The following is a 26231-nucleotide window of genomic DNA, read 5'->3' as shown; positions in this document are numbered from 1 at the left end:
GTAGAAGTAAAGCAGTATGCACACATTAGTGTTTATGGGGGCGAAGTAGACAGGTAATGGGACATTGGATGGCTGCAGAGGGACTCTGGTATCATATTTTGGTTGATTGTTCTTCAATTTGTGTTTGAAAATGGGTTACATAGTTATGTATACAAATTTTGTTAATTATTATACAGATTTGTACCTATTTCTTTGGGCCTTGTCCAGATTTTTGATGTTTCCAGGTTGAGAGGTATGGTAGGAGGTTAACCTTAGAATAGTTCCTGAATATTCCCGGTTTAGCTGGGGGGTCCAGGTTTTATTTTTGCTTCAAATGAGACCATTTTGTGGTCTGACCTTACCAGGGAAGGCATTACAGTAGGGGGCGTGCAGCAGTCTCCCTTATTAATGAGGACCAGATTCAGTATTGTTGCATCCCTGGTTGGTGTATTGACTATCTGGTCCAGGGATTTTGTGTTTACAAAATCCAGGAATCTCTGTACATGTATGTTTGGTGTTGTTACAGATTCCCAGTTAATAGTGGAGTAATTAAAGTCACCTATTAATGTGTTATTGGGTTGTATGGTTAGTGTTTCTAATAAGTTTAAATACATGGTATGGGTTTCCTGGGTCATAAAGGAGGACCTGTAGCTTGCAAGGAAACATTGGATTTTACCTTTTGTAAGATCTTACACAACTGTACTTTCTCTACAGATATAGATATGTTTGGACTTGTTTCAGGAAAGTGTGATATCTCTTTGGAGTCACACACACTATGGTTTTGTGTTGGGACAAATGCTGTTTTTATCTCATGAGGTTCTCTTTTGATTTTCCATAGCCTTCAACATCTCCCATCACTTGTGTTTCTATGTAGCCGTTATTTTTTCTGATGCCCACTTTCCTTTTCAGGGTTGCAGGTAACTAAAGCCTCTCCAAGCAGGCCACATGTGTAAGGCAGGGATGGCAATCCATTGCAGGACATAAGGTATGCGTGCACTCACACACAAAAGGGCAACTTGGAGGATTTCCAGTTCACTTACTGACATTCTTTTGTGATGTGGAACAAAACTATTAAAAACCTGCTTGAGCACAGGTTGAACATGTAAACTCAGCAAGAAGGCTACTTAGTTGCAAGTCTAACTGGAGAACCATGTGATGTGAGGCAGTGCACTACTACTGTGTTGTGTGTGTGTAAAGCAAGTGGCCATTCTGAAATTTGAAAAAGTCAATGTGTTGGGAGGATGGGACAGACCTGTTAAGAGCTTTTATGAGTTCACTAATAGTTTCTGCAGTATCTGCGATGCCTGACCCATGAAGTAATTTGGCAGGATGTCAGTGAGACTAATCATTTTGTTTTGGGTGTACCATTAATCAGTAGAGTATCAGCTAGGTTGGCAAGGATTTCATATGCCATGGATAACCTTCTTTCCATGGGCGAGTTCTTTGGGGACTACTGGTGTTTTTTTTATGAGTTTCTGGCCTTAATATGCAGTCATTCAGAACTCTGAAAACCCTGCCTTTGGCATGCATTACAGGAAGCATGCAAAGTAAAGTATGAGCTGAAGTCAAGTGCCATTGAATGCTGAAGCCAGTCGGGAAGGAGGAGAGCAAAATACCGAAATGGGGCAAGGCAACAGACTGCTGTGGTTTTCTTTGTGGGTTGAAACGAACAGCAGTGAACAGGACCCCAGTACTTATTCCCGTAATGATGGAGACTAAGGTTGCTCAGGATTTACATGTTGGCAGTAGGGAGTCTTTTAGTATCTAATGGATTGCCAAGGAAATAGGAAAAAATAATTTTACCTTCAAACAAAAAGGGGAGACTGTTGGAGAAAGAGATTGGGGTAGTAGCACTAAATGAAGTGCAACACAGTGTTTGACTCTTATGAGGCTGCCAGCCTAGCTATCTGGAATTTTGTAAATAATCGTATGTCATTTGTGAATATTATGATCCCTAAGATTGTCTTACAAATTAAGAGAACTCTATTTTATGTGGATATTAAACTACTGGTGCAAAAGTGTGTGTTGAACTGTATGTTATGTACTGAGCTACAAGAATGTAACCACAACATACCCTACTGGAAAAAAACAGAAATGTATATAAACTATATTAATAGCAGAAGTTGGAACATACAGATTTAACTTGCAAAGCTTCAGGAAAATAAGTTAAGTGTTTTACGATGTGCTATAAAAAAGTTAGATGTTAAGTTGTCAATCTCGCCTTCATTCTTGCTTGATGGGGTTCGGAGCTGATCCTTGGCTCCAACTCGGCACTTGCTAAGCTCGAGAGTCACTTTTACCAGCTCGAGGCAGCCCCATATCCCATGATGCAAGGCGGTAAGTACCCAGATCTCGTTTGCCGCTTCACTGATGAGGTCCTCCTTTTACCAGCTCCTGGTAAGTGTTTTATATTAAACAGTCTTTAGCCCCTTTTCACCTTTAATCTTCATATCTAATGTTTTTAGTTTAGATTAAGCCCTTTTTGACTAAAATTACCCTTCCTCCTTAATTTTTTTAGTCAGGCCTTCTCCCCTCCCATCCCCCCTCTGTCAGAGTGTGTGTGTGTGTGAGAGGTTAGTTTCTCTAATTTTTTTAGATAACTTTGTTATCTTTTTGGGACTGTGTTGTGTGTGTTTAGTACAACTATGTCCAAGGAAAGGGTCTCAGGCTTCAAGAAGTGTGACTCGTGCTGTCAGAAGATGTCTCTGACAGACGGTCACACTTCTTGTTTATATTGCCTGGGACCTCTCCACCTCCAGGACTCCTGTGCGATTTGTCATTCCTTCAGCCAGAGAGTCCTGCAGGAGAGAAGGAATAAATTGATTTTAAGGGGTCTTCTTAAACCGGAGGGCTCTCCGGCTAAGTCGGCTCCGAGCAAGACTTCAAAGTCTTCCAAGGCCCAGGCTACTGTGCCCAAGCCTGCGGCCTCGGATCCGACTCCTTCGGAGTCGAGATCGGCTCCGGCTAGAGCCGATCATGGTTTGCAAAAACCTTCGGCACCGATGGCTATCGGTGCCGAGACTGTTACAGTCACATCGGTGTCGGCTCCGACCACCATGTGGCTCAGGCTTCAGTGTCGGCGCCGACCGGCTCCGACACCATTACAGTTATGTCTGTGTCGGCTCTGGCTGGAGCCGATGCATCGAGGCTTTCTGTCGGGCGAAAGTCCTCGGCTCCGACTGCATCTATGGTTTCTTCGGCTCCGATGGTTCCTTCGAGGAAGAGGTCCAGGTCCCCTTCCTTGGAACCGATACTCTCGGCTCCGGCCTCACCTCTCCTCTCGGAGCGGAGCCATCGGAGCCGATCATCTAGGTCATCCAGGCTTTCAGACCATGATTTAGAGAGGGTGGTCAGTAGATTATTGAAATCACAGGCACTGGCCCAGATGCTGCATAGTCCGTCTCAACAGACGACTATTAGTCCACACCCTCTTGAAGTTCCTCCTTCGACTCTACCTCAGAGTTTGGAGCTGGAGTCTTCGGGTAGTCTCTTAGAGGGATTAGAGGGATTGTGGTCGGGCTTCCTGGTCTCCTCCGAGGGGTGAGTGGCATCGGACCCTTGTCCAACCCGCTCTTCCCCTTGGAGCCTCGGCCTTGGTGAGCTCGGCTCCGACATCTGCCTCGAGCCTTCCCTTCGGTGGGTCCTGGAGTTCCGGTTTCTTGAACGGGTTCTCTCGGACCTCCCTGGGAGGGGCCTCGAGGTGATGAAGAGTGTGCTGGCCACTGGGCTCAGCCAGCAGTCTATTCCCTTAGCTCCTCCCTCTACAGTGCCTGTCGATATCTCTGCCATCTCTCTTGCTCCCGGACCCAGAGATCCTCCGCCTCAGGTTTCCCCACTGGGAAGAACCCCCTCTTCCGAGGATTCTCCTGATCAGTCAGGAGATCCTCCACGCAAGAGGACTTGTAAGAGGAAACACCTAGACTCCCCTGAGTCTATCACTTCAGATACCGACTTAGATGAGTCGGAGGGATCCCCAAGATCCCCCTCTGAGGATGTCTCCTTTTCAGACATCCTAGAACTCCTAAAACAGAGGGGAAACTGGCCCTCCACAAATCCCTCGGAGGATGAGTCGGTATACCTAGAGGCGTTTGGATCTCGGCCCTCCACCTCCTGGGTGTTTCCGCCTTTCGACCCCCTCATGGAAGTTATTGCTCGAAAGGCTTGGACTGCTCCTGACTCTGTAGAGCCAGTTCCTAGGAGGCCGTCTAAATTTATTACTTCCCCTTCGGACAAGCAATTCCTTATGAAAGGTGTCCCTGTTGATGCCATGGTGGTGGCTGCTGCCACTAAGAAGGAACTTGCAGATCCTTCCGTACCTGTCCATCCTCCTAACAAGGATTCTAGGACCATGGATAGGTATGGTAAGCGGATGTTCTCTTCAGCGACCTTTGCTATGCGTTCGCTGAACTACTTATGTCACTTCACCAGACTCCAAAGGGACATCCTTAAGGAACTAGGTGAAGTAGTACAGGATCCTACAGCTGCAGGGGCTCAAGAAAAAATTGCTTCTCAGCTAGGAATCCTTAATTCTATAGCTAACTCCTCCATGCAACTGATATCATATGCAGCAGATGGAGCGAGTAGAGCCGCAGGTACAGGGGTGGCTCTTAGACGCCAAGCCTGGATGCGGCTCTGTAATTTTGCAATTCCCTTTAAGGCATCCTTCACAAATTCTCCCTTTGATGGGTTGGCTTTGTTCGGCCCTCAAGTGAAGGATACATTGACCAGGTGTGAACAGGACGGCAAGACTCTATCTGCCGTAGGGGTCCGTTTTTCCACCCCTTCTAGACCTTACCCTAAAGGACAGAAGGGTGGAAAGATGTGGTTCCGCAAGTCCCAAGGAGTCACGCCGGATACACGTTGTCAGTTTACCCCTAGAGGCAGAGGGGGTAATAATAACAGACGCCGCCCTAGAGGCAGAGGGGGTCCACAGAACCAGGGAAGCAGAGAGCCTCTCTCTGACAAGCCCTTTCAGCATCCCTGAGATGTTGCCCGACTGTCCATCCTTGGAGACAGTCGGGGGAAGACTATCGCTGTACCCAGAAGCCTGGCGTTCCCTCACTCAAGACAGATGGGTACAGTCGATCATATCCGAGGGTTACAAAATTCCTTTTGAGGAAAGTCCCTTCTCTCACACAAATTCCCTTCCAGATGTACCACCCGGTCTAAGGGAAGTTGCAGAGTTAGAAGTATTAAAACTTCTACAAAAAAGAGCCATTCAGCCAGTCACAATAGACCATTCAGAGCCCGGAATCTACTCAAGATTCTTTTTGGTCCCCAAAAAGACGGGAGACTGGAGACCAATATTGGATCTCAGCAGACTCAACAAGTCTGTGAGAAAGACAAGATTTCGAATGGTCACACTTCAGTCAATTTTGCCCTTCCTAGAGAAGGACAACTAGATGTGCTCAATAGATCTTCAGGACGCGTTCTATCGGGTCTACTTTCATAGACCGAAGCGCCACGTCACCGACACCCGGAAGACCGAGACGGAACGACCGAACAGGTAGGTTACCGAAAACGCGATATCCCGACGGCTGAGAGACCGACAACGGCAGCGTGTGAGCGCGATACGGTAAGTGTGCGAAAGTGAAAGATGTAGTATTGGAGAGCGGACAGGTAAGTGTACGATAGTGAGGGATTTTAGGATAGGGTGTGGGAAAGGTGAGTGTGCGGAGGTGTCAGACTAAGGGTTCCGGAGAGGTAAGTGTGTGGAAGTGACGTAGAGCAGTGTAGGGTAGTGTTAAGTGTGTCAGGGTTAGAATGAGGGTGGAGTGAGTGTGCGATAGTGACGGGCTGAATGTTTTAGGGTGGGTTAAGTGAGTTAGGGTTAGGGTGCAGGTAGGGTAAGTGTGCGGTAGTGATGGTGTTGAGGTTTAGGGGTGGGTTAAGTGAGTTAGGGTGCAGGTAGGGTGTGTGTGCGATAGTGACGGTGTTGAGCTTTAGGGGTGTGTTAAGTGAGTTAGGGTTAGGGTGCGGGTTGGGTAAGTGTGCGGTAGTGTTGGACGTTAGGGTTAGGGTTTAGGTTAAGGTTAGTGGATATGTTGTTGTGTGCAATGTGTAGTTGGCGTTTTTTGTGTCGGTGTTGTGGTGTTTGGTATGTTGAGTTGTTGGTGTGGTGTGTTTTCGGTTGTTTGGGGTCGGTAACATGTGTGTCGGCAATTCGTACGTTCGGTCTATGAAAGTAGACCCGTACTATCACATAAAAATTCACAGACGCTCCAGAAGGTTTCTCCGCTTTCGGCTGGGGTCCAGTCATTTCCAATTCAGAGCCCTGCCCTTTGGTCTCACTACAGCCCCCAGAGTGTTCACCAAATGTATGGCAGTGGTCACGGCTCACCTGAGACGTCAAGGATTCCAGTTGTTTCCATATCTTGACGACTGGCTCCTTTCAGCCACCACCAGGCATCAACTTCTTCAAGCCAGGGATTACACAATAAATCTTTGCACTCAATTGGGAATTTCGATCAACTACGAAAAATCCTCCTTATTGCCCTGCCAGTCTATTACTTTCATAGGCGCAAACTTAAACACTGTTCGGATGTCCGCAACCCTCACAGACCAAAGAATCTCAGATATACAAAGTCACGTGAGGATCATCCTAGCCAGCAAAAAAGTACAGGCCAGAATGGTTCTAAAGGTGTTGGGCCTCATGGCTGCGGCCATTACCCTTCTTCCCCTGGCTCGCTTCTACATGCGCCTGCTTCAGTGGATGTTGTTCACTCAGTGGTCTTACCAACAACTTCCAATGCGTCACCAAATGTTGGTGACACAAATTTGCAGGAATCATCTTTCATGGTGGATTACTTCTCCCCAGATTCACCAAGGCAGACCCTTTGTACCTCCAGCCCCGGTAGCCACTGTCACTACGGACGCCTCCCTGATTGGGTGGGGGGGTCATTATCAGGGCAGGATGGTTCATGGGATGTGGCAACCGTTCGAATACCACCTGCACATAAATGTCCTAGAGATGAGAGCAGTGCTTTTAACGTTGCAAGCCCTCAACGACTTTCTTCCCTTGGGAACAATTGCAGTTCACACAGACAACATGTCTGTAGTATGGTATATCAACAAACAGGGCGGAACCAAGTCCTACCCCTTGTGTCGAGAAGCTCTCAGACTTTGGCAATGGACGATCTCCTCTCATCGGTTTCTGGTAGCAACGCATATCCCTGGGAAAACCAACTTTTTAGCGGACAGATTGAGCAGAGCTATTCTCATGCCTCACGAGTGGTCTCTCAAACAATCTATAGTGGAGGAGATTTTTCTAGAATGGGGCCGCCCATGTTGCGATCTTTTTGCTACTCCCCAAAACAGCAAATGCCCAGACTTCTTTTCTCTTCCCACTGCCAGGCCATCCCCCCAGAGACGCTGTAACCCAGGATTGGCCCCAGGGACTTCTTTATGCCTTTCCTCCTTTTCCGCTGACTCCACAAGTACTCCAGAAAGCCACCGTTTTGAGAGCCAAAATGATTCTCATTGCTCCCTATTGGCCTCGACAGATTTGGTTCCCGTTCCTCCATCGCCACCTTTTGGTGCAGCCGTGGCATCTGGACCCAGTACCAGACCTTCTGATTCACCAATCGGGTCAGCTGCACCGGTCTATCCCCTCTCTCAACCTCACAGCATGGTTGCTCCACTTCCTTCCTTAGCCAGGCTTCCTATGATCTCTAATCCTGTTAGGGACATCATAGTAGCTTCCCTAAAATCCTCTACTAGAAGGATTTATACCAGCAAATGGAAGCGCTTTTCTTGTTGGGCAAAAGCTAAAAATATTGATCCCTTTACTGCTCCAGTGCAAGCAGTTTTGGATTTCTTAGCGGAAATCTTTCACGTGGGCTCTTCTTCCACGGTCAAAGTTCAGTTGGCTGCTATCTCGAACTTTCATGTCGGGTTCGCAGATCACAACATTATGTCCCACAGGCTTTGTAGAGCCTTCTTAAAAGGAATTTTTCTCCTGAAACCTCCAATCAGGAGTCCTCCTCCTCAATGGGACCTAAATTTAGTGCTGACATCCTTGATTCTTCCTCCCTTCGAGCCAGCTGTTTCATGTTCCCTGAAATTTCTTTCATGGAAAACTTTATTCCTGGTTGCTATTACGTCGGCTAGGAGGGTATCTGAACTTCATGCTCTCTCTGTTCGTCCCCCCTATTTGGTCTTCCACAAAGACAGAGTATCATTGAGAACTAATCCGACCTTTTTGCCTAAGGTCGCCTCAAAGAGTAATTTGAATCAGTCTATTGACCTTCCTGTATTTTCCCAAACTACTCAAACAGATCGGAACAAAAGTTACATTATCTTGATGTTCATCGCCAACTCAGATATTATTTGGACAGAACAAAACAATTCAGGAAATCCGATCAGCTCTTTGTTTCTTATGCTGATAACAAAAAAGGCCTTCCCGTCTCAAAAGTGACCTTATCTAGATGGCTTTCTTCTGTCATCTCTGAAATTTATCAGCTCAGGGGAAAACAGCTGTGCTCGAAACCTAAAGCGCATTCAACCAGAAGTTTAGCCACTTCCACAGCCTTTCAAGCTAGACTTCCATTGGGCCACTCCTCATACCTTTGTTTCTCATTACAAATTGGATTTGGCCTCCAGGGACAGAGCCAGTTTTGGCTCTACAGTTCTCAAGAGTCTGTTCCATTGAGCCACCCAGGATAGAGGTGCTAGGGACGCGGCCCCATCAAGCAAGAATGAAGGCGAGATTGACAACTTTACATTGAGAAGTTATGTACCTGCCATAACGTTCCATGTTAGTTGTCTTCTCTCGCCTTCTTTCTTGCGACCCTCCCTCCTTCCCCCTGGCCTGGACAGACCTTTTTCTCTCTACATGGAAGAATACTTCTTAAGACCATACAGTTCTAGTCTTCCTAACCCATCCTTCAGGCTTTTCTCTGCCTTCTTTCTTCCTTTTGGGAAGTTTTTTATGCTAGGTGTTATTGCCTATGGACAACAAATGAGATCTGGGTACTTACCGCCTTGCATCATGGGATATGGGGCTGCCTCGAGCTGGTAAAAGTGACTCTCGAGCTTAGCAAGTGCCGAGTCGGAGCCGAGGATCGGCTCCGAACCCCATCAAGCAAGAAAGAAGGCGAGAGAAGACAACTAACATGGAACGTTATGGTAGGTACATAACTTCTCATTTCAGTGCAGCAAGCAGACACAATGTCTAAAGTTAGATGTTTTCCTATTGTCTGGAAACAAAAATAATTACTAGGTTCCAAATGTAAAAGTGTTAATTATTTTACGACTTCTAGTTCTAGGCAAACTTCTGTTGGTTTTAGCGTGGGAACTGGAGGCAGGTGACAAACAGTGATGTTATCCAACTGACCCAGGTGTAATGATTTGATATTCATTTGGGAACTCTCTCAGATATTTGGCATTTTTGTATTTGTATTTGGACCTAGAAACATCCTCTCATCAGTGCTTCTGCCTTGCTAATAGTATGTACTAGATTACAGTAATTTCTCTTAGAGATAGATAGGAATATAGTAAGATTAGTTAGAGGTTTTCTGTATTTATGTGAGACTGTCCTGCAATGTTGTTTTAAAATATTTCCTGTGATTCTGAACTCTGTCACTGTATTGAGTTATTGAGTATTGTCTTGTGCTTTCGTTATTATTAAATACATGTAAACCTTTTAATTGTGGCAGGTTTGTTTAGAGATAGTTAAGCTCTGAGAGTACTTGCATATGTATTTGGTGACACTCCAATAGCCTTGCTTTTGGTCACACTTACCATTTGGGTAATACTAACATTATACAGTAAGATTGGTCACCCTTTGGAAAGGGCCTTAAAGTAGCTGATAAGGGGTTCTGGTGGCAGTGCTAACTACCTTATGGTCTGGGCAGAAGGTGGCATAGCTAGTAAATCTGTGCCAGCCCTTCCCAGATGTGTGTTTGTATGTAAATCAAATCTCAGTGTGTGTGTCAGCTACTTGGGCAGGGACGTGAGGCACTGGTTGGACACAGAGAGTGCTGGGAGGACTTGGCTTGGAACCCTGGCTAAGGACTCAACTCTGTAGCTGTGCTTGTGGGGAGTCTTATTGGGGATCTGGAGAGAGGAGAAACCAGCCTCAGACTGACTGTGATCTCTGTGTGTTCTTAAGGGAATTTGTACTTTACTGTGTGTGCACTTGTCATCCTCCCAATGTGCATGTCCCTCACTGGTGCTAGTGGTGAGGATTGAGGCTCCTTGATTACTGGGCTAGGGCAGGGGCATCACAACTCTCCATTTGAGTGTGTAGCAAGGAGCCCTGCCTGTTTTCCCCTGCATCTGCGTGAGCTTTCCCTCAGTATTTCAGTTTTCTTCAACCTCCTCAAAACATACTGAACATACTGATTGACTGGCTACATCATGTTTTCCATATATCTTGTGTTTACCTTTTCATTTGTGGCTGAGAAGGGTCAATGAAGGATTAAATCACGTACCCAGTTAACAAATACATTTAAAAAAGTTAAAATTGTACAGCTGCCAGCCTTTGTCGTGTTACATATACCTGTGGCATACACAGACCTTACCATCTTGACTGGTGTTCAAAGGACAATACTGTTAGAAACGCAGATAGTCTTGTAGGCACCCTGTCTGCCTGTTTACCAAATAGGCTAGCTAATTCTCAAAGTTCTGCAGAAATTACAATCTCATACTTGATCTTTGCAAAGAAAGAAACATGGAAGACTTGGAACATTAATGGATAGTTTTGGATGGATAATGGATGTGCAGTATAAGGACTCTGGATGGAAAGATGCTGCACCTGGAAGAAGTGATACAAGATGGAGAAGGGTGGACATATCCAATAACATACCCTACTGATGAGAGGGGGTGACTTATGGCTCTACCTGGCTATAGGTTGTTCAAAAAAGACAGAAAGGAAGAATCTAAAGTGGGATTGCATGTGGAAGATCATATAAGAGGAAGCACATCACCCCAAGTTGTGCGCAAGGGAGAAGAGTTGGTACCTAGTGTAACTGCTCTGGAAGATAAACTGGAGGAAAGTATGGGAGTGCTGGTGAGTTCATACAATGTATCATTCCCCCAGACACATCAGGAAAGGAGAATGAACCCAGAATTGTTGAACATGCTCCATCTTAGCAAAACCAAATCTACTCGAGCTACACGCTCTAGGGATATAAACCTCAACACAACAATGAATAGAACATGCTGGAGGGATAGATTCCCTTCGCAGAGACTTCCCTTACTATGGAACAGGGTCCAGATCTACATAAGACAGAGCCCCTCACTATCACTCTTCAAGAGGAACCTTGATGAGTGGATGGGTAACAGAAAGTTCACACCAGGGATCACACTAACAGCACTACTAGATAGGGGCCAAGGGTACTAGCTGCTAGTACAAGGGTCTAGGGAACTACTAACGGGGTGGTGAATACTGCACAATGTGGCTAGGCTAATATATGCCTTCGGGCAGATAGCCCAGTACCAACCTATGAGGGACTGGAGGAGAGAATAATGGAGTACAGTCAGAGGAAGAGGGTAATGCTCATGGAGGATATTAATCGGCAAGGAGCAGTCTTGAGATATATTTGCACTTTGAGATAGAAAGGTGTGGTAGTTGATTAAGGTCTTGGACTGTTAGGGGTTTAGCCAGCTAGTACAAGACTGTACCAGAAGAAATAGAATTCTAGATGGTGTTCTAAACAAGATACTACTTTGTGATGTTCAGGTGAGAATACAATTAGCCACATATGATTATGCCATTATGTGGTTTAGATTAGGAAGAAGGATAAGAATCCAGCTTGCTGTTTTAAAAATAGTAAATCTTCACTAAACCTTAACTTTTTAAAAGGTAAAACCTAAGTTACCTACTTTCACATCTAACTTCTCTAGTGCACACTGCAGTGTGCATTTTATAATCTTACCTTTAAGCATCCCTGTGACTAGCACTTGCTCTAATACCTGCTGGAAAGCACTAGGAAGCCTTAAACTGATACAAGCACTCAACTCTCCTTGTTAATAAGGAGAAATTAATCGTAGGCACTAAACAGCCTATAATTGCAAAATACCTTGCTAAGGTAAGGGAAAACAGCTCCTGTACTTTACAAAAAAAAAAAAAAAAAAGACCAAACTAGGCATGTCAAAGGGTCAGCTTCCAGTGATTTCTCCTGTCCACCTGGTGAATCTGGGCATACTGGGGCAATGCAGCAGTTACCTCATGTACACAGACAACCCTCTCCTCCTACCACCCAACACTACAACCTGTAAGAGATGCACTTACATAGCCAAAATGGAAGCAAAGCTCTCTCCACCCAAGATTGTGCTAGACAGTCAAGAGGAGACTGTTAACATCTACACTACACCTCAAGCAACACATAGCCCATAACCTACACCTCCAACACCCACACATAGCAACACTAAATCCACATATGCAGAGGCCCTTAACTGTAACCTGCCCAAGCAACAAGGACCTCTGAAGCTGAAATGCAAATAAACACCAATCACAACCAAAGTGTCACATAGCTCACAACACCAGTGTGCCACCCAGCAACAGCCCCTAAGGCAAGACAACTTACCTAACACTTTAGTCATTGGTGACTCTATAGTCCGGCAGACTGATGTCCCACTCACCAGGTTGAACAAGGAGAAAATTACAGTCGGCTGCCTGTCAGGTGCCAGGATCCGCCACATAACGCATGCACTCAAGTCACTCCACAACAAGTACAAATATGCCATTGTCCATGTTGGAGTGAATGACTTGAGATGTACTTCCCCAGACTACATGAAGAGAGACATGGAAGAGCTCTCGGATCATGTGGCCCAGGCAGGTATGACCCTAGCCCTGAGTAGCATCCTGCCTTCGCCCAGAATGATAACCACAATATAAGGACAAAATGACTGACTTCAACAATTGGCTAAGCTTCTGGTATCATTCAAAGGGGATCCAGTATCTGTCTGCCTGGGACGACATGATCGACAGACCACGATGCTTTGACAGAAATGGTCTGCACATGTGGCCCCTGGGATTCAGGTTACTGGCTAAGGCTCTTGCCACCCCTATAGTGCCTTTTATAGGCAAAGTTCAAAGGACAAAACCACCACCGTAACAGGTACAAGCACACAAAATCTGAAGGTAATGCTGCACGATGCTAGAAGTCTAATCCTCAAAATGCACTCTCTCGAGGCACTCCTAAAAATGGAGAACATCGATATCTGTGCAGTAACTGAGGCCTGGTTCAAGGCTCCAGAGAGCACCCCTGCAATACCAGGCTGCAACTCTTACCACACTTTTCAGCCACCAAACCAGGACCAAAACACTAAAGGTGGAGGAGTGTCAATATTCACCAAGAATATTCACTCCACCAGGCTAGTTGCCCAACACAATGCATCTGAAATTCTCCAGGTGCAACTAACACTAGGTAAGAATGCAATCCAAATTGTAGCTTGCTACAGATCCCCCACCATGCCCCAAGATTCTCACTACACCTTTCTAAACATACTGGAAAATATTAAGGTAGAACCAAACACCCTAATACTGGGTGATTTTAACTACCCTGCTATTAACTGGGAAAACTACTCGTGTACCAACACCTTTGCCCAATGGTCCTTGGAATTCATAAATTCCAACGCCCTGGATCAACTAATCCATAGTCCCACCAGGGGCTCCAATATCCTAGACCTGGTCATTACCAACATGGGAAATCGATGCTCCATACCTATGGTCACCCCCTCATTAGTCAGGTCTGACCATAAGCTAATCACCCTTAACATCCACATCCCACCCCCACCCCCCAGTAAGGAAACCTCCATAAAAAAACTTCTCCAAATCCAACTTCATGCTACTCAAGTCAGAAGTGACAAACTTCATGACACCCATGCAGATGGGAACTGAAAGTTCAACTGCTGAATCCTACCACTAAGGCACTGTACGAGCACATCCACTCATGCATGAATCATGCCATCCCAAATAGAACCAAGATGCTCTCCTCCAAATAAAGGAAGCCAATCTGGTGGTCCCCTGCCATAAACAAACTTTACAACAAAAGGAAGAAACTGTTGCAGAAAAGAGGAAAATCCCAGGATGCAAAAAACTCCCTTACCAGCCTCAGTAAGAAACTGATATCCCTCAAAATCCTCCAAAGCTAGTTAGGAAAATAAAATTGCCAAAGATTCCAAAGACAACCACAAGGCATTCTATAATTATGTCAAGAATCTAAATGTCAATGCTCAAATCTGCTCTGAGCTAAAACAGAATGGCATTAAATATACTGATCCCAAGGATATTGCCAATATCCTGGCAGATCGATTCAGTGCCAACTTCACCCCCTCTCACCCCCTAAATGGCCCATCTCAATACTGGAAGATTGCCAAATTCTGGTAATAATGGCCACACAGGTAAAAAACGCACTCTCCAAAGCTAAGAATACAGCATCCATGGGACCGGATGACATCCCGGGTTGTGTACTACATGAACTACAATATGAACTGGCACCTCACCTAAGTGTCATGTTTAATCATAGCCTCACCTCAGGTTTCGTGCCCACTGAGTGGTGCAGAGCTACAGTTATCCCACTCCACAAGGGGGGATCCACTTTGGATCCCGGAAACTACCATCCCATCAGCCTGACGAGCCTTATCTGCAAGGCCATGGAGCGTATTATCATGGAACTTATAAACAAAGACATTGGCAACCTTCAAACACTGGAGCCCACCCAGTTTGGGTTCGTGAAGGGCCGATCTTGTCTCCTGAACCTGATTGACTTCTTTGAATCAGACTTCAGAGTCACGGACAAGGGTAAGGTGGTTCACACAGCCTATCTAGACCTTGCAAGGCCTTTGACACCATCCCCCACTCTGGAATCTTAGATAAACTTACTAAGCTGGGCATTAATCCTTACATCACCCAATGGGTTGCTAACTGGCTTACTGATAGAACCCACACTGTAAAAGTAGTCGACTCCAAATCCAGCTCCAGATAAGTGGATTACCTCAGGGTTCAGTCCTGGGACTGCTCTTGTTTGGCATCTACTTCTCTGAAGTACAGGCCAACACTAAGGGACTCTGCTTAACAAAGTTCGCAGATGTCTGCAAACTGGGAGCCGTTATTGAACCCCCAAATTATGTGGATACTCTACAAAAGGGCCTTACAGAAACAGATGCTTGGTGCCAGAGCCATGGGCTCAAGCTCAATGCCAAGAAATGTATAGTTATCCCCTTTGGGAAAAAATATGTACCCATGAATTACCATATAGGTGGCAGTACACTAAACACAAAAGTGTGATAAGAGACTTAGGGACACAGGTGGACAGTGGTCTCACCTTCGATAACCACATCTCCACAACAGTCAGAGAATCCTTCTACATGGCACACCTCATCACTAAGGGCTTTTCATCCAGAAAAAAAGGAAGTCATTGTCCCACTGTACTCGTCCCTCATTAGACCCATTATAGAATACAGTGCCCCGTTTGGTATGTACCTCTCAAGACATCTGCAACAACTGGAAAGGCCACAGAAATGCCTCACTAAAAAGCCTAAAGCAGATGCCCTATGCTGACCGCCTTAAAAACTCCAGCTATACTCTGTCGCATATCGTCTACTCAGAGGCGATCTCTGCTTAATATACAAGGCCATGTCAAACCCGAGCTGTTGGACATGCTACACTTAAAGAAATCCCAATCCCTCAGAGCCACACGCTCTAGGGATCTAAACCTTGTCATCACAATAAACAAAACATGCTGGAGGGATAGGTTACTGACCCAGAGACTCCCCAGACTCTGGAGTAGATTGCCTATACATGTCAAGCAGAGTGCCTCTTTGGCCCTCTTCAAAAGGAACCTTGACGATTGGATGGGAGAAAGGAAATTCACCCCGGGGATCATGTCAGTCGCCCTGCTAGACAGGGGTCCAGGAAGTAAATAGTGTGGGAAGAAATAGCCAGGGAATTGTTATGGCTAGGCTTGTATAGGCCCTAGGGCTGATAGCCTAGTACCAACCTATGAACAAGGTTAAAGATACTGTGGTGTTTTAGGGCAATGGGTTATGCTGTGGTGAGGAAGATGGTCAAAGATAAGTTAGGAGAGTCAGAGTAAATTGAGGCAGAAAACTTGCTAAGTGAATCGGTCACAGATACAGTACTTAAGGTCGTGGGCAAGAATTTGAGGAAGAGGCCAGTGAGACTAGGTATAAGAAGGGGCATGCAGGAGGTAGAAACAGAGGATAGCATGGTAGTGGTTATGCAGTCATCTGCATAGTTGGTGACCCAGACACAGGACTCACTTCTGACATCTGAGCAAAGATGACAACAAGGACATATCTCTCCAGCCCAGTTGTAAATGGGCAGACATATGAAATGCAGGCTGACTATTTTAGCTGCATTATTGATGCCTGAAAACTCCATACCATGTAAGTGAAATTCTCCAAGGAAATTAACTGGCAGAAGTACTACTTGATAGAAACTCCAGAGGAGTAGTAGGCTACAGGCTGGAGGTAAAGTTGGTGTACAGAAGCCATGGGAATGTTTGCAGCCTGAAAATAAACTAGTTGATTGTTCAGTAGAAATGTAATTCTATAACCCCCCCCCCCACACACACACACACACACACAGACACCCAGCACAGGACTGAGTCGTATGGCTCTTTTAACTGCACCCAATCGACCCATGCATTCTATGGTAACAGGAGCTGCAAATGGCTGAGTGAGTCAAGAGACCTATGGCCCATTCTTTCCTGCCCTGGAATCCCCAACCACCTTATCCCACTCCATGGCAATATTTGGATAGTAGTTAACAGAACAGCTTTGCAGATCCTGTGGGGCGGCCTACCCTTAACCCAGTAGAGCATCCCATTCCCTCCTGCAGCTCTTCCATCTTCCACTATAGCTACCCTCTGAAGGGGTGTATGTTTCAAAATGCTGAATTGTTCTCTGCTTACTGTGCAAGTTAGCACCATGGGCTCAAGCTATATTGGGTATATCCTAGTGTCGTCCATGTATTGAGCCAGACCCACTTTCTGCACCCCCCACCCCAATCACTGCCAATAATAGGTGAACCAACCATGACCATGGTTGCTCATTCCCATCCTCCCCTGCCAGCTTTTCCAGACACCTGAAGCACCATTCAAATTCTGTTGATCTGCAACATATCCAGGGAGTTCTCCATTAAGGCCCATGAAGCTGGTTTAAGATCCTGTTTTAATAACCAAGGGGGATTAAAAGCTGAGTACTAGGTATTTCTGATAAGTATAAGACAGTTGTGCCTAACACCACAGACAATGGGTAATCAGAAGTGTCACCTCCAGCCGTGTTGCAAGAATGTAGAGCTTGTGAGGACTTTGACAATCAATAGTTTCAAACAGAGTCTGCTCAGGTTAAGTCTCCAAGAAAAGATGCAGCAACAGCTTTCTCAAAGGGAAGATTAGATGCCCAGAGAGAACAGCAGTGTTATATTCTTCAACTTTGGAAGATCATTTAACAAAGTACCTAGCTACATGGACAGTTCTACAGTTGATCAAAATACTGTTGAATGTATAAATAAAGGTTGTGTTTTATGTAAAAGCCCACGGCATGTTTAATACAGTGCTAAAGATAGGTTTATAATGATTGTTGTAATGTAACATTTCATAGAATGTATATAAAGTATGCTCATCACATCTAGTTTGACCCATCAGTAATAGAATGAGAAGGCAGTGTTAGCAGCAAAACAAATACTGTGTTGTATCCCCAACAAACAGTATAGAAACAGGCTAATGCATTTGTTCCCCATGGGTCTAGTCAGACCACACCTTGCATACTATGTGCAGTTCTAGAGACCATACTGGGAGAGAGGAGCAATGTGCTGCTTCTAGGAGTTCAGAGAAAGGTCGCCAGCAAAATGCATGGGTTGTCGGGGTAGGTTACAACCAGACACCAGAGAAGCTGGAGCTCTTCTTACTAGAAGCCAGAACACTCATAGGGAACATGATGTAGGTACATAAGATCATGTGTTAAGCAGATGAAAAAGGCTCATCCTACTTAGAAGGATGGGGGGGGGCAGAGGCAGCAGATTATAAACACTAACTATTCCTGTATTTTATAAAGTACTTTACTGAGATGGTTGTGATCTAATAAAATGGACTATCAGAATGGTGAAGAGTGAGACAACAGCAGCTTTTAAGATAAAAAAAAACTGGAAAGCAGTAAAGCTGCAGCACAACCAAAATCTGGACGAAAGTGCTAATAAAGACGTTTTTTGAAACGGTTGCTTGGTTGTGCCATAGCTTTACTGCTTTCCAGTTGTTTCCTTTGGGTTGGTTGTTCGTTCGAATGAGCTTTCAAGATAAGATAGTGCAGGTGGAGAAATACAGTGAGGGTAATGCAGGCATGGAAGGGAGGTAGAATGTTTAATCCATTTGAAGGATAAGCTAAATAGGGTTTTTTTTGTTTCCTATTGAAAAACAGTGTATAATGCAGTTAAAATAAATACTTCTTGTTGAAAAGTCAGTGTCCATTTAATACAGAACTCATTTATTTTTTCAATTCACAGTATTTTTATTGAAGTGACTGTCTAGGTAATGCAAGCCACACCAGTGACCTTCCAGGCTTTTCACCTAACACGTAGTTTATTTGGGGGTAGGTGTGAAAGAACATGTGAATGCACACTGCATCTCAGTACAAACACATGGTGTTGGTAGAAGTGCTGGAGAGTGCACTTGTGCCACATTCGTATTCCAGTTGTTGTTTGATTATATTTGTTATGTAAAACTTAGTCATTCTGGATTCAGTGGACACTGATGCTTCTTGCAGCTGAAATATTCTTCTTGTAGATGAGCTGTAAAAAGAGTGGAGTGATTGCCTGTAACTTTCTAACACGAATTTGTAAATGTAAGAACTTATTTCAGAAACTATTAAATTGATACAAGGGCACCACACTAGGAGAGGAGAACTGGGATGAAGTAGCCTGTAGAGTGAGAGGAGGCAGGAAAAAATAAAGCATATCTGAACATTTGGAATTTACTGTCCTCAAACTCTGCATCTCTAAGAAGTTCATGCAGAAAAAATTGTTAACTGTTTTAAAACTATGTACATATATGTATCTCAGCTGTTTTGGAAAAAAAGTGCTCCTGTGAGTCTAAAGCATTTCTTGAATTATTACTAAGACAATTAATGTTTTTTTTTTCATGAGAAAGTATTGCTTTGTTAGGTTAACTGTCAGCATTTCAGCCTTTTTTTTTTATCAAACTTTTGTTGTATTTTTGAACCACTATTTTGCTTTATTTAACCTTTCAATTTATTATCCTTTTCTTTTTTTAGTTCAATGACCTTGGTACTCTATCTGCCAATTTGCTGGATAAAGGTAGGCACATTTGCTTTTCACTGAATCTAAGTATGTTTTTCATTTTTATTAGGTTTGTAATCACAGATTTATTTCTTTAAATTTTGGGTTCCCATTGCAGCTGTCCGCCAGCAGCCATGTTACTGATCCCCACTCCTCGAACATGTGCACCACCCTCCCTGACACCTGGCCAAATTACCTGTTCATAACGTGGCCCTGAGTACGGAGAAATGTTTAGTGTTAGCAGTTAGGGGAAATTTGGGAATAGTAAATAAAGGGATTCCAGTGTGGTACCATCCTTGTAGCTGTACATGGTTTTCTTTTTTGGTTAGTGCACACTCAGGGCTGTGTCACTCTATGCCACGGAGCCAGTGGTGATATTTATGGTGCTACTCATGTATTTGTGCCTCTAAATGCTTTACCCCTGCACTGTTTGAAAACAACGGTGTAGTAAAAAGCAAGCAAAGTTCACTTATTAAGATACAGTACTCTGTTTGCAAAAGATTTTAACTTGTGTGCTGTGGATGAAAGGTGACACAAGTCTCCAGAATGCATTCAGCCCATGAGAAATATTTGCCTGTAAACACCATGTGAGCATTTAAATCTGTACGGTTAAAGCTGTTCCATGGATCATGTATCTAACTTTTATCTCTTGGGTTTCAGGCAGAAGGCTTTCACCCATTAGAAGACCAGCAGTGAAATAAGCCAGTGCTGAGACATCAGTTGTGTGTCCATCATAAAGTAGTATGAGGCATTGTTTTTCCATGATGGTTCCATATGTATGCTGGACCTTTACCTCTGCATATCTGCTGTCATTTAACAATGTCTAAAAGCTTTCCACAGAGCCTTAGCCAACTCATCTAGTACTTGGTGCATCCCATAAGTACAGGCTCACCCCCTCTGCTGTTCAAGAGTGAAAAAAAGGACTTTGGCTGACTGTAGCAGGCCCATTGGTCCATTGGCTTCCTCACAACCAAATCCACGTCTCCCCTAGTTCTCTGACAGAAAAAAAAATAGACTTTCTGTAAAAAGCCAACTGGCTCCAACTTCCTTACAGTCAAATCCACCTCCCCGGGAAGTAGACTGGTACATTGTCTACCTAACAGTCAAATCCATGCCCCCCCCCCCTTAGTTTTTTGAAAGAAAAGTAAAGGAAGAAAAAAAGACTTCACCTTACTATAGGAAGCAGATTGGTTCATCAGTTTCCAAAAGCGAAGAGCGAAAAAAAAAGGCATTTCAGTATTTAGAGAAACTATGCTGCAGGAGGGGTGTATCAGGAACTGTCGAGCACTTCCTCTAACTCTTTGTGCTGAGGAAGGTTGGTTGCCCCATTCACTCCACCCTTGCTGTACTATGGGCTTTATAAAAAAAAAAAATTTCTTTAAACAACACTTTTTTAGTAATAAGTGCTCTTTTGTTTTATTTTGTTTTGTGCAATAATCAAATATTCCTTGCTCTGCTGTTGAACAGGTGATTGAAAAAAAATGAGCATCTGAGAACTCTTAATTAAATATGATAGAACCTCAAAAGACTGTCAAAGCCTTTCAAAAAACAGACTTGCTTAGCTAAATGGAACAAGATGATTTTATACATCAGTTTTTACAACTCCCTTTTTGCTTCTCACAAAAGGTTTTCATCTGTACTTTTTTGGTTCCTATTCATGAGAATCAGGGGATCGGGTGGGTGAGGCATCCTTACATTTTCACATTGCGAGGCAGAGATCGTTTAGAATGCCTCCCACAACTGTACTTTATATACTGAATTCACTCTTAATTTGCCTTAACATACCCAGGCTAGTGTGTGTAGGATATGCTTGTAGACAAAATAGAATTCCTGGGAAAGGTAAAGTCATCAGTAAATAATAGGCCACTAGACAGACCTGTTTGTTGATTGAATAGGCGGAAACCATGCCTTTATACTGGCAAGTTAGACTTCTGTTGATCTTTTAATGGCTCGGTTTATGCCACCTTAGTATTTCTGAAATCACTGGGCATCTTTTCTCTGGCATTAATTCCTGTTCTGAAGCACCATCTCATGGTGTACTGCACGCAGAGGCATCATGCATGAAGGACACAAATGGTCGTGCACTGCACAAATTTCTGCCGGTTTTTAATTTACTGTTAATTTATTCCAAAATAAATGTAACAGCTTAGGTTGTGATGCAGCATCTGTTCATGATGTCATTTGTTGCTGCTGACTCACTGGAATGTTCACCATTTAATTTCCCTCTCTGCCAAGCAGGAATCATCCAGTTGCTTCTGTGGTCTGCCTGATAGAGTGCTCCTTAAAAATGGGCCGGTATACAGATATAAAAAACCTTTCACAGTTTTTCAGGTCGTTATTTTTCACCCATTTTCATCACATGGGTTTGTGGGGGTAATCACTCTAGATATGTGGAGTGCATGTAAGTCTCAGTGTCAACAATTTGTGTAGCCACAAGTAGTTTATAAAATTAAAGGTTGTGTAACAAAACACAACCCAACCAGCAGTGCTAAATGTTCATGCACTCCAAGATAAAACTGAGGAATTGGTTTTAAAGATGTAGTAATTTGTAAAGATTCATAGATATTCCTAGGCCATTGAGTCTTATGACCATTCACACCTTGCCAGTACTCTCCCTTGGTGGGACATCCTTTCTCCATCCAGGAGGCTCATACCAGTGAATCCCAGAGGAAATGTGGAATTTCCCATTCAGTCATGTAAGCTTATGTTTAATGGAAGGCAGTGAGTCACTCTGCTTAAAAGGCAAGGAAAGTTTATTCCAAAGGCTTTGGAGGAACTGATTTATAAACCTGTCCCTCCACCATGTTTATTTGCTGGTAAAGATTTGGGTTCTTGGTTCTAATTGTGGAGGCACTTACTTGCGGAGATACAGAAGCTCCAAGTTGACTCTGTAATGCCACAGTAAGTGGGACAGAGCTCACCTCTCAAAAGTCTACTAGACACTGAATAAAATGGATACATTTTACAGTGTCTCTTGGTAGCTTGGTAACTGATTTTAGCCTTGTAATATTTTAATTAGGAGACTTTGATGTCTTTCTAATTGTTTGATCTATTTAGCGTGACATATTTCGAAGGAAATGATTACCTATTTAGAACTTCATATTCCTTTCGCAATTATTTGATAAATAAAATGATTTCCTGACAAACATTTTTTCATACCAAGCCAACTTTTTCTTCATTGCGACCTGTGATTTTTTGCAGTTTTATCAGTTCATCTGAATAGTTGCTTAAAGCTTCTTCCATTTTGTCCAGATTTTTGTTATTTGAGTCGATGTACTCATTCAGTGTTTTCTTTATTTTAATTGGCTGTGTTTTATGTTTTCCTGTAAATTACTGAAAGCCATCTCTTGTACCAAAGCTGGAGCTTGAAGTGTTTGTTTTTCTGAGCAGTTGCAAGATTTTTCCCAGTCAGTGTTTTCTCTCCACCTTTTCTAGTTGATTTTCTTTCAGGCTCACTTTCTTCTTTGCCGACATCCAGGCAGAGTACTTACTACCCAGTAACTGAATTTTACTAAAACTGGCAGAATTGCTAGCGCTTATTTATTAATTTGTTTGTTCACATTTGGAGAGCAGAGATAAAGCTGTTGATCAGTGTGCAGCCATCTTGGAAAAATGGGCATTAACTTTCTTAGCAAGGATATTGGTAATGTCTGTTGTGTCAGAGTAAGAAAGTACAGTTGTGTACACATACCATAAATGTAGATGTTCGATGTATTCACTGTTGCAGTCATCACATTGGGGTTAACCCTGCCAGGGTAGCTCTCGCCCGGCCCGAGTACCAGAGGCTTAGTATTTTTGCATCAGCTACTGTCGCTTTAGGACTGATGTTAGGTCGTCAGTAGTATAAAGTAAGGCAGCCAACGCCATTACATCAGTCTTTCTTGCCGTGGAGCCCAAAGCAGAAGCAGTTCATATGAGTGCCGGTCGGCCTCTACCAGAGTTTCGTCTACCAAATTGAAGTTGAAGTCTTCTAAAACTAAGTACCCCGTTGGGGATCCCTTTTTCTTGCACTAACCGATGTCAGAAAAAGTTAATAATTGTCTCACCTGTGGAAAGTAATATATATATATCTATCTATATATATATATATATCTATCTATATATATATTTTTTTTTTTTTTTTTTTTTTGCTTATCCTAAATGTAGAAAGTTAAGTATTTTTTTTTTAAATGTAAATGCAAGTGTGTGGGGCATAGATGCTCTCAGCTGTCCCTGATTTCACAGAATGAATTAAGAAGTTATGTCTTAACATTCCATCTGTATTGTTGAGCTTCACTAACCAACTCAGCCGTTTACTTCAGCGCGCACCTTCCAAAGTCTCAAGCAAGGCTCTACCCATACCGCTCCTCTCTGAATTACCTTAGATTGAGATTGCATAACATAGTGACAGACAGAAGATATATACATAAATATATATATTTTTATATTATATTTAATATAGTAGTACAGAATCCACAGGAGTCACCACACGAAAGGTCTCGTTAAATGTAAAATCTTCTTTATTGGAAACAGGAACACAAGCGCTTTCACGTAGCTACACTACGCTTCTTCAGGTGTGTTAAAACTATAAAACTAACATATTTATATACAAAATCTTTTGGCGCTTAAACCAAAAAAATTAAACAATAATTGAATAATTATTGACTCATTAGCATTCCCTCCATACTCTGTTAAAGAAACAGTATTGAAAAAGCAGTGTTAAAAAGGCGATATTAAAAACTAAAACATAGATCACCAAGACCTATCCCTATATAGCTGTATGAGCTGACAAAATTAAGAAATCCAAAGCGATTGTCACACAACACTATATAGTAGTATAAAAATTGCATACAAAACAGAACACAGCATGAACAGACCATGTTCCGGTTTAAAAATACATCTTGAGCGTAATCTCCAAATTGTCCAAAAGTCGCAACTAGTCACAGTTAACACCATAAACAGTATTACAAAAATACATAACTACTGTACATAAAACCATCCTGCGATCAACATTAGTCCAGGATATATAGGTGATCCAGTGAGACAGACAATAGTCCAAATGTTAAAGACAGCTTGCTCACCTATACTTTATACAAACATGAAAGGTTGTGAATCATGTAAATATCGGCCTATTCACAAAAACAACTCTCTACTGACACAACATCATCAACTTCCATATATCTCTAGACTTCATTATCTGCGCTGATGCTTAGTAAACCGAACAACCCAACTGCAACGTCAGGATGAACGCATTAAAAGGTAAAATAAAAACAGCATCTATTTATCAGGGAAAAGCTGTATCTCCATGGACATGCGCCCATGGAACAAACTCTGACAAGAAACCATTCAGCCCTGCTAGAGTGCAAAAATCATTTGCCTAAATTTATCACTGCCCAAGCGATGAGGACACATTACTGCTGATACACTGCATATATACTCAAACCAATGAGAGTTATATAACATGTTATAACACAAATCAAGTTAAAAACTCTGTGTGGGAGAACCCCTTCATGTAAAATTACATCAAGAGGGGAGAGCAGTGTTTCTGCTCGCAAAAGAATTAAGGAAGCTGCATCAAGTATGAAATGCAGAAGATGCAAACTAAATGCGACAAAAAAGTCAAGATTGATGTAAAAAGTAACTAAGATAAGCTGATACGCTACAGAAAAAATAATAAGATGACAATGGTCGATTAACTACCATGCATAGAACATTTCAGGGACATCATGTATTAAAACTCCCCATGTAATACATATTCGTAACTGGGTTGAATACATGCAAAACCAAAAACATTATTAATCAAGAGTGAATTACCAACCAGAGTAAAACAATTTTAACCTCTGTCAAAACTGAGTACTGAAAATGCCATACGAAGCAGTATATGACTGCTTTCGATGTCATAGTCCTATGAGAACATGGGATCTACTGTAAAAGCCTAAACAAATGTAAAAACAACAAACAAAGAACCAGGCAGGAGGCTAGATCTAACTGTGGTACTAGAATAATGAGTGGAGATTTAAGGCCAACAGCTGTATTACAATTGTGGTCAAGAAACGACCATCAGGTTCAGTAAAGTCATACAACGCATTATGTCAAAATCAAATGCAGAGAGAAAGAAAAAAACTAATATAACTTTTAAAATATAAATGAAAATAAAATATAACCAAGGTGTGTGTTCATGGAGAAACACACAAACCTTGGAAAAGACCAACACCAAATTTCTAAATTACGTACAGATGTACTGAAAAAATATATACAAAATCTAATAAAAATATGTAACAAGTACATAAAACGTATTGTTGGTAATAAAGCTTTTAAAACTGAACCATTCCTTTCTCAGCCCACATGAGAGGGAAGATGAAGAGGCTTGAGGCGTGAGGGAAACCTCAGGCCAGATGTTATGAGATGTATATCAACATTACAACTTTCTGTTATTGAGAACAGGTTTAACAGATACAAACTGATTAATACCAGGATATACATGAGCTTTTAATGTAAATATCCATTTAAGTTCCCTAACGGCCAACTGGTTCATATTATCTCCTTCCCTATTATTAATGGCCAACACCTCCAGAACCATAAAACTAAACCTGTGTGTATTGTGTTCAACTATATGTTTAGCTAAAGCGTTACTTTCATGTCCTTTCTTAATATCGTAGCAGTGATTGTAAATCCTATCACGAAGTCTCCTCTTCGTAAGACCTACATAGAAGACTTCACAAAAGTCACATGTTGCTAAATAGATTAGATGTTAAGTTGTCAATCTCGCCTTCATTCTTGCTTGATGGGTTCGGAGCCGATCCTCGGCTCCGACTCGGCACTTGCTAAGCTCGAGAGTCACTTTTACCAGCTCGAGGCAGCCCCATATCCCATGATGCAAGGCGGTAAGTACCCAGGTCTCGTTTGCCGCTTCGCTGATGAGGTCCTCCTTTTACCAGCTGCTGGTAAGTGAATTGTTACTTTACTATTTTAGCCCCTTTCTTAAAAAAAACTGAAAATTATTAGTTCT

The 26231-nt window shown here is 43.0% G+C and overlaps 1 protein-coding gene across 1 annotated transcript in view; it reads left to right on the top strand.

Moving 5' to 3' along the window:
• The window catches only part of RFX2 (regulatory factor X2), a gene marked incomplete at its 3' end in the record, with an annotated part of 743615 nt that overhangs the window by 686335 nt on the left and 31049 nt on the right, over positions 1 to 26231 (top strand). The window contains 1 exon segment of the mRNA XM_044090762.1: positions 19219 to 19261. Coding sequence (XP_043946697.1) covers positions 19219 to 19261 — 43 coding nt within the window.

The sequence above is a fragment of the Protopterus annectens genome, chromosome 13.part0 (assembly GCF_019279795.1).
Source record: "Protopterus annectens isolate FY-2018-M chromosome 13.part0, PAN1.0, whole genome shotgun sequence".
Lineage (NCBI taxonomy): Eukaryota > Metazoa > Chordata > Ceratodontiformes > Protopteridae > Protopterus > Protopterus annectens.
Note: the sequence above shows the minus strand (reverse complement) of the source record. Positions and strands in the feature narration are given on the sequence as shown.